The 9,837-nt window shown below is 42.2% G+C and overlaps 1 protein-coding gene across 1 annotated transcript; it reads right to left on the bottom strand.

Moving 5' to 3' along the window:
* Nucleotides 1-4,601: 4,601 nt before the first annotated feature.
* On the bottom strand, nt 4,602-9,621 carry UMPS (uridine monophosphate synthetase; the record flags this gene model as incomplete). Its single annotated transcript, XM_009578277.1, has 5 exons — nt 4,602-4,934; nt 5,701-5,815; nt 6,351-6,526; nt 7,223-7,891; nt 9,468-9,621. Coding segments are annotated over 5 exons (1,296 nt in total), but the record flags the coding sequence as incomplete, so codon positions are not given.
* Nucleotides 9,622-9,837: the final 216 nt, after the last annotated feature.

The raw sequence follows: 9,837 nt of genomic DNA, 5'->3' as shown, positions 1-9,837 counted from the left end.
TGCTCATCAAGCCGATCCCGGCAGTGGGGCCAGTTGACAACGGATGAAGTCTCACTTGGACGATGATCCACATCACGGAGCCCAGAGTCAGCCCGGTGTTCCTGGCGAGGATCCGCTCTGCCAAGGAAATATCATGGGGAAAAGGAGTTTGTGTGCAGGAAAGAGGCTCCATTTTGGGTAAAAAGTAAGTCCTTCTTATATCACAGAGACATAAAGGGGCGTAGGACACCACCACGCCAAACAGCCAATAGATGTTGCTAATTTCTATTTTTCACCTGGCACAGCCAATAACTGGTGACGTTTTCTATTCTCTCAGACCAATTTTTGTTTTATCAGACTGTTTTTCTGTTCTGTGAGTTAGAACAGCCAATGGCAGTTACCAATGCTTACTTTCTCAGGATGTTTTCCCCCTTTTCCAGACTTTTTTTTTCACCTTTCCAGATGATAAGTTGCTGTTACAGTTCCTTGTTTTTGCTCTTATCAATGGTATCTCGGGATGGCTCTGCTTTCTCGGTATCCAGCTGCACTTCAAAGATGCCAGCTGCACTCCTCAAGGATGCTTCTGGTTCCCAGGCCTGGTTCCCAGGCTGGCAGGCATTTCTCTGTCAGTATTTGAGGAGAGGTCTTCAGTTCAATATTTTCCCCCTTATAACCAGATTGCCTTTATGGCTGCTCCCATCATCAGCCTAAAATGATACCTCTCAGCAAAGCAGAAATGATCAGCTGCAGGGAACACTGCAGAATTTCCCTGTCCAAATAGTCCTGTCTGTGAAAGTATCTTTTGTATAGCTACTATTAGGTGTTCAGGAACAGATCAAAAGCAACTGCATTAGCTTAGCATCTCTTCCTGCAATACCTATGTGGGCTAGACACAACCTATGGCATACCATCACACTTCTGCTCAGGAGACCGTGCTATAAGCAAGAACTTCAAAGCTACAGCCTTGTTCGGGCTTCCTCCTGTTGACCATACTGGCCAGCCTCCACCTACAACCCTGCATTTTCACAGCCTGACTGTGGATAGCATCAGCTTATGAGAAAAAGTTCAGAGGAGAACATGGGTCATGCAGAAATAGAGAACAGAGACTGAGGACAAAGTCAACCCAGACACGCAGGCAGGGTCACCGCTCCCAGCCTGCAAACGCCTGCCAAAACAGCTAGAGGAAAACCTGAAGCTGGAGCAGGCTGAGTTTTAGTTTGCTGCAGTGTTTGAACATGAAGCTGTACTTGTCATTGTGGTACAGACTGACTGAGAACCAACAGAGTGATTACAAACAAACAAAACATCCAGTCTGTCTAGCCCGCACTCCAGTTACAAGCTTCCAAAACAGACCATTTCCCTGAGACAGTGACCTCCAAAACTCAGATCTGGAAACAAACTTCCTCTGGGTGTTTTACATTCCTTTGGTCCTGTTCCCTAAATGCAATGTTTGTGTCGCTTGCTAAAAAAATCCACAGCAACAGGCTTTCCAAGTAAATTTAAAGGGAAGTGATTCAATTATTTTTTCTGGGATTAAGTCTTAAATACATTTTCACAGAATAGGCTATGGAAACTGTAATATGACCTGTCAAATATTGGTTAATAAAACAATGTTGATACTGTGACATACAAATAATACTTTTAAGGACAAAAATTTTAACTTTGCTGGTTTTAATTCAGTGCTAGGTTTATTAAGATTTTGCAAGAATTTTAAGTCCAAGTAAAGCACTGTACTTATGCAGTTACATCGATTAAGTGCCCAGGCTGGCTTCTCTTGACACAGCACTCCTCGTGCTAGACAGAGATACCCACAACCTCGGAGAGACAGAGTGAACTTTACATACAAATATCAAAAGCTACATAAAAATTCCGTAATGGTTCCAGCTTGTGCTGGTCTCTCACACAGTCCCTGCTATGCTGCTCAGAAATAGCAAGCCAGCCTTCTTTCTGCTGCAAGCACTGACAACGCTTGATCACAGTCTTATTTCACTATGAGAAGTGTGATATCCTTTCATTCTCTTATAAACCATACTCCAGAGTGGATTAAGGATCACAATTTCATATAAATGCCTACTTGCCAGATAGTATAAATCATGTGATAACCCAGTAATTAAAATATAGCCTTATGCCTCTACCCCAGACTCAATCAGATCAGAGAATGAACCGCGAGACTTTCAGATTCATATATTATGATGCAAATGAGTTTTGTAAATTGTGACCTAGTTCCCATGTTAGGAACAGTTGGGACCAACAGCAGGAACTATGGGATGAATGTGAGCAGCAGGGGCAAGCAAGGAAATTAACATTTGTTCTTAATTTCAAATGGATTTTTAATCACTTTCAGGTGTCTCAAAGAAAGTGCACACACTTGTTTACTATAATCACTCTGACAGAAGAATGCATATAGGAGGTAACATGTTTTTGTTTTACTAATTGAAATGTTTGCGACATTGGTGTCAAAAGAAGCACCAGAATACAGCTCTTTCTGGATGATTTACTGAGTGCACAATGAAGGACTGCGAAATGAAGTTTGCCAATTGATCTGCTCCACAGAATTTGTTTTGTGAAGAAAATGAGTTGCACATACCCTCTAAAAGTGACTGGATATTAGATCACATCCATCTCTCCAAATTCAGTTGCTATTTTTTCAGCTAGAGGCCAATAAACCAGCTCTCCGAAGAGCCTGCTCAGGGATTTAGCTGCATGGATGTCAGCCACCCACTTAACGCGATTCAGCATAGTTAGTGGAAAATATACTGAACTCTCAAAATTCTGCTTGCACTCTAACAGTGAGCCTACAACAACATACAGTGCTGAACTCCAGCCTGAGGCAGCTTTCTGGTAAACTCTACTGCATCAGCAAGGGTGTAACTTGTTGAAAACCAGACAGATTTTCATCCTAAGCATATCTAGAGTTGGTATCATCATTGGAATCTATTAGCTGTAAAAGAGCTAGGGCGTCAACTCTCCTGAAAAACAGAGTCTCAGCTCCCTCTGGTGGAAAAAGTAATTTTCTGCAAAACAGTTTAAGTGAGAAAGTCTTGTTTCTGCTACAGGCCTCAAGGCCATAAGATAATTAAGATGAGACAGTAAACAAATTCCAAATCCTCTGTTCACTTCGAAGGACTGGAACTTCTTAGAAGTTGATGTGAAATATCATGACTCACACACTGTTGCAGAGGGTGGCTGCACAAGATACAACACACTCATCAAGTTCCAGCTGTGAAAGGTGGCCAAGAGAGCCTGTATTTTCCCTGGATGGAGTTCTCCAGATGTAAGTTATGATACATAAGACTATTGAAGCAAATGGTATCCCCAAGGAAAACAAAATACACACACACACTGAGTAAGCTCCAATATTCTCTCCACAATAACCAACTCCTAAGCCCCATAAGCAGCCCTGTCAGCAAGGGGAGTGGAAGCACACTTCCAGGGCATGTGGAGTGTGAAAGGGTAAAGTCATCACGCCCAACACGCCCAGACAGTGAGGAAGTCTTTCAGTTGTATGTTTCTGAAGTCTGACTGCTAACAGAGCACAATGTCACAAATACAAAGAAGCATAAGGCAAAGCCCTCAGATCCAAGCCTGCGTCCCTTGGTCTTAAACACTCTGTATAGATTAATCCAACAATCCAACCACAATCAACAAAAACTCTCCTTTTGAACTTCAGCATAATCCCAATCTCCTATTTTGAAAGGCTTAGTGAAGAGTCCAGTATAATGCCAAAAACCTCTTCTCACTAGACACAGCTATTCCTAGTCTACAGGTAAGTGTATTAACAAAGGGACCCAGCTTTCTGTGTGCTTTGCATCAGCACAGGAACAGCAACAGTCTAGAACTGCATCACCATTCGTCTTTGCCTTCTCAATAGCAATGAAAATTCAAGCTGATTTCCACCACACATACACTAGATATATTTAAGGTTATTCCATCCTTTCTAATCAAAACCAATCATACAAGGTATTTCTACTTCTCCTTATTCATCGTGAGGAGTGGAAAATAATTCCTGGAAGTATTCCAGCTATTGTCACAAAAAGTAAATAAAGTATATTTTTGTTTCTCATTAGCGGAATCAACAGCTCCACTGTAATTAAGCACACAACTAGTTGCTCTGACAAATTCTTTGTAGCTCCTGTAAACAGAATCATGAGTAATTTCTGCAGTCACAAACACACTAGAATGACTTTTTATAATACTGGGGTTCTGAAAACAGTATTTCACACTGCCACATAGGGAAGACTTACAGATCCAATGAAAGGAAAACAGTAACAAAAAAGTATTTATTAAACAACACATTATTCAATTTCACAGTGTGGGATTAAGACCCATATTTGCTCCTTGGAAACAGCAGAGCTGAGTAATCCTGTGAGAGTGGGGGAGCAGGTCAGGTCTGCAGGTGAAGTTTATTAAGAACAGTAAAATACCGTTTCCACAGCCAGAAGGAATCTGAGGGTGGGGAAAAGAAACAAAAGCAACAACAGCCAACCACATACCCTCGGAGTGTTTCGTGCAGTATTTTTCAGCAGAGAAAAGCTATTAAGGCTAAAAACTGGGCATGAAGTTTTGGTTTTATACATTCAAATATTAAAAAAACAACTACAGCATGTACAACTTGATCTCTGTGTGTGCGATTAAAAATAATTTAGTTAGTAACAGATTTTTCTCCAAAAGAGCAGTTTTCTACTAGCTGAAGTGTCTATGTATTTAACCGGAAGTCTCACAATGATTGCACCTCCATCAGCTTTGCTTATTGACCAGAAAAGTGGCCTGCTTTCAATCTTCTGCACGAATACCAAGTCTGCATATGTAGCTCTCCCAAGCCGCCTTCCTGTACTTCTCTGCTTCTTGAAGACGGTCTGAAGCTGACAAGATGCCACGTCCCACAATAATGATATCTGAACCTTTTTCGTTAATAACTTCCTGGGGGCTTAGGTACTTCTGTCCAAGGTTATCACCTGAAATAGAGACACCATTTTTTTTAGTTCATACAAAACTGTATCTACCAAAAAGCTTCAAAGAGAACAGAGAACAGATATGCTGTTCCAGCTCTCACCCTAACAATCCACAAACATAACTACAAACTGTGCCTCCAACTAATGAACCCCCTATTACACAGATCGAATTTGACAGAGAGCGCCCTCCTTTTTCATGATTTACCAATCACAATAGACAGAACAGTTACACAAAGAAGCACTAATCAGGATTGCCGAAATAAGCCTTAGCCTTCTTAAAACAGGCAAAACCCCCAAACAGTCACATAAAAGCTTGTGACTTCACTTCAGGTTCATAAGAATTAAGTATTGCAGAGAAACACATCTCCCCTACCTGGTTCAGCGATAACCTGTTTAGTCAGTGTAAGACTTCCAATTAATTGATACTGCATCAGTACACAGACTTCTGTATTTGTTAAAAATCTTTTCTACTCCTACTGAGTAGTTGTACATCTAACCTAACAACTCTCTGAAGAGATTTCATATGTTTTAAGGTATGCACAGACCTCAGCACACGAACAAAGCTGTGTAGCCTGCTGATTGCCTTTCAGAGATCCCAGGAAAGGGATCAGTGTACCGAGAAATACAGAAGGCAGCCCATAATGGCAAACATAGACTCCTCCCACGAGAGAATCAGCAACCAAACCCTCTTCAGAAGTCACTTTTTCACTGAAGGCTAGATCACTTACTGTATTTACAAACAGACTATAAATATTTCAGAAGAAGTTACCTCCAGTTTGCAGCTGCACCCCTGGAGTTAAGTGAAGAAATTCTGGTTTATTACTAACTCTAGATCCAGATATGAATCCAAAAACAAAATCCGAGTTGTCTTCAGCCATCTGTACCTGAAGAAGATCAGGAAACAGTTACAAGCGATATACCTAAAATTAAGCTTGACTAGTAATCTCTTTCTCATCCACCCTTTGACACATTAAGCTGTGCAAGGCAGGGGTATGAAACACCTGTTCTTGCTTTACCAATACAAAGTCACCCAGAGCTGACTCACCCCTCACTGATCTTGCTGCACTTGCAGCCAGGAACATGAATGTTATGTTTCTTTCTATGTTATAAATAATAAAACGAAGTAATTTAAACTAATTAGAAAGTTACTGCTTAAGGAAAAAAAAAAAGGGGGGGGGCTAACAGCAAACTTGGCATGTTTACTAGAATTCACAGTGTGAACTCCAACCACCTCACACGACTAGCCTAGAGCTGCAACCTTTAAACACCACACTGTCAGATTCCTGAGTCTCCACAGGAAAAAAACATGTAATAGTTAGTGCTGGAGAGACTTTTGAAGTGCAAATATGAGAAGCACAAAAAACCTCCCTGTGACAACACTTTACAAGCTTTTAACTCAAAACAAGACTGCCTACTTACTGCAGCTTTTGTGTATTCACCCGTTGCAAGTGACCCTTGGGAACTCATCTCAGCAATCAGAAGACAGCCACGCTGGAGAGGAAGACCTACTTCCTTCAGACCTTTCACAACTCCAGAGCCTGGAACCACATGGGCATTAACGATGTCTGACCAGGATGAGATTCTGAACACACCACCTGCGAACACGGATCAGAAGACATAGGCAAAGCGTCATTAGAAATGTATTAAATGGGAAACACGAGTTAAATAAAACAAGCTGGACGCTAAATGACTCTCATTTTAAAAGACAGTTTTACTACTGAAGCTTGACAGTTACAAGTTCAGGCTTATCAGACAGTTCTGATAGGTGCCTAACCACAAAGTGTAATCTCTCAGTTTTACTTTTCACAAACACTTCTTAGTATCTCACCTTTAATATTCACTGAGACATTCATAGTAACCTAGAAGTCCACTGTCACAGGTGCTACCTTTCAATACAGCATGCAGATCATATGGGACATATGGATCAGAAAAAAACGTTTCTACAGTTGCAAAAGCAATATCGAATGAAAGCCGTAACAAGCACATAAGCATACAACAGCAGGCTGCTTTAAAAAGCCACGCTGCATTTTCTCACAGCAAACAACTACTCAGAAGTACTTACTGAGCACAACCATAGATTCATAAAAAGATTAAGGTTGGAAGGGACCTCTGGAGGTCATGCCCTCTCAGCAGGGTTAACTTCAAAGCTAGATCAGGTTGCTTAGGGCCTTGTCCCCTTGAGTCTTCTCCAAGGCTGGAGATTCCACAATCTCTCCTGGCAACCTGTGCCAGTGCTGCAGTTATGCTCACCAGCAGCAAAGCTACAGTAAATTGAGGTTCATGATAATCACCTTCGTATTGATGTTTCACTGTGTTTCCAATGTCTGCAAATTTCCTGTCTTCAAAAATCAAGAATTCATACCGATTTGCGAGTGTTCTCAACTCCTTTACTACCTCTTGGGTGAAATCATTCAGGATGTCTATATGAGTCTTCAGGATACAAATGCTGGGGCCCAGGATGGCAGCTAACTGCAGCAGCTCTTTGGAGCTGGTGACATCAGCAGAAAGGCACAAGTTTGTTTGCTTCTTTTCCATGAGCACGAGAAGCCTGGCTGCAATAGGATGTACCCCCGGCAGCTCGGCACGAGTGCTGAAGCTCAGCTCTTTACATAGTCTCTTCACGGGAGCAGGAGCGTTCTGAGACACTGGCTCAAACATGTTTCCCTGAATGAATTTCTTCACCTTTTCAGCCATCTCAACTGCCACTTCTCCCTGCTGCTGGAGAATCTCCAACACCCCGGACAACGTGCACACAGAGTGCAGGTGAATTCCATGTTCCTCTAACCTGGCCTTCCCGCCCTGCTCCCTGTCCAACAGCACTATGGCATCCGTGACTTTTAATCCTTCTTTCTGAAGAACTTCTGCAGTTTCCAGTACGCTAGATCCACTTGTTACCACATCTTCAATGATCAAGCATGTTTCTCCTGGATTAATGGTGCCTTCTACTAGCCGCTTAGTACCTTAAAAATAAAAGGCAAACACTCCACTAAATGAAGAAAGTTTAAAAGACCTCCAAAAAACTTAATGCATCAAAACTTTAACTTGCTATGTTAATGTAAAGATCATATTTGTTCCACATAAAAGCACACACTGCAGCATATCCTGAAGTCCAATGCAATTGGGCTTCAAGAGAATAGGAACTTTACATTCACTGTCAGTATGGAGAGGTAATTTCTTCAGTTATTACCTGACACCAGTTATCACAGTTCTTACCATAGCTCAGTCCCTGACTTGTAATTCAACTCATAAAGACTGTTATCTCTCCAAGTTAATAAAGTACTTCTTTATGTTTCCAGAAGTTATGTTCCATTAACAATACTGACATATTGTTAACTGCACAAATTTAAATCTTTGGATGACTACAGAAGTTTATTATTGCCATGAATCAAATACTCAGAATTACAAAACTATTTTCTCCAGTTATTTAAGAAATCTTTAGAGCAGCCAAGTTATTGGTACTCTTCAGCATATTTCCTATTTTCCACAGGCAGTATTCTGTGCTTAACATTCCTGTGAGAACAATTAGAAGGAGTAGAGCCTCAAATGCCTTTGCCCTAACAACAACAGGCACACGTCCATGAAAGGCCTCCCGAGGGGCAACAACAAAGGATGCCTAGCTTTCCCAGGAAGCAGCGAGCCGCAGGAGAACATTATGCAGTGAGTGCGGTGCTTAGACCATGACAGCCTAGAGAACAAGCGTACGTACAGCTTTGCAATCCATGTGACATCAGAAACCTTGTGCCAGGCAGTTAATTGCTGTCACAATTGACTTGTCCTTCACAGAAAGGAACATCAAACATTTTCATGCCTGGCACATTGACTAAGATAGGGCTAACATTTAGTTTTGACAAGCACACTTTCTAATTAAATACTGTTGGAAGGGTATAGCTCTTATCACATGTAGAAATCCAGTTGCTGTGGTAGGTTAACGCTTCAGTCTTCTCTCCTGCTTCCTTTATCAAAATCAAATAAATGGTTCATTGGGTAGAGAACTGCTTCTCACCTGGTCCACCCTGCCCACTGATTACAGGACTACAGGATATGAAAGAAAAAGAGGTAAATGAATAAGAGACTAGAAAGGTTCCTCTTGTATTCAATATGCAAAAAGCTCTGTTTGGGGTGAAATGTGGCACTGCTCTCAGCACATCAGAGAAACTAAGTTATGGTTCCTGGAAGAGGCCGGTAACGCAGAACCGTGCTAATGGTGCCAAGGAGAAAAAAAACACTGCCGAAGGAAAGAAACAAACAAATTCCCCCCCCATCCCCCCAAACAAAAACAAAAAACCCCCCTTAAGAGTCTCCAAACCTACTACAGCAGGATTCAAGCTGCAGCCTAATCAGCAACCAGCTGGGAGAGCCTAATCAGGTTGGGATGCTGTGGGAGGTACGTTCTAGGGGGAAAAGGGGCTGCCTTTTGGAGTGGTAACCTTAAACTGGAATGGAGATGCTGCACGTTACAAAAGAACCACAAACATCTAAAGCCATTTCCCAAACAAGACAACAAGTAGACACAAATTCTTGATTTGAAGGCTTTACCATAGTCTTTTGCTTCCTTCCTCCGTATAAGCATTGGGATCTGATATTCTGAGCAGATGATCGTGGCCAGCGGCAGTGCCGTGTAAGGAACGCCGCACACGCAGTCATACTCGAGACCAGCATCTTTGGCTGTTTGAAAGAGAAGATCTGCAACCTGAAAAGGAAAACCAAACCTTTTTTAAGAGTCAGACGGTGTGAACGTGACTAGACAAACCTATTACCACGGGAAGCAATGCCAATGCACGAAGAACTCTCTCCTGTGCATGACCGGACAGCGAGCAGACAGCCCGACGTCCATACCCAGCAGAGCACGACCCCGGCCCCAGGAAGGGCTCTCCGGAGAGGCCCCGGCAGCGCTGCCGTGCCCCCT

The sequence above is a fragment of the Fulmarus glacialis genome, unplaced genomic scaffold (genome assembly GCF_000690835.1).
Source record: "Fulmarus glacialis isolate BGI_N327 unplaced genomic scaffold, ASM69083v1 scaffold12265, whole genome shotgun sequence".
In the NCBI taxonomy this organism is placed as follows: Eukaryota; Metazoa; Chordata; class Aves; order Procellariiformes; family Procellariidae; genus Fulmarus; species Fulmarus glacialis.
Note: the sequence above shows the minus strand (reverse complement) of the source record. Positions and strands in the feature narration are given on the sequence as shown.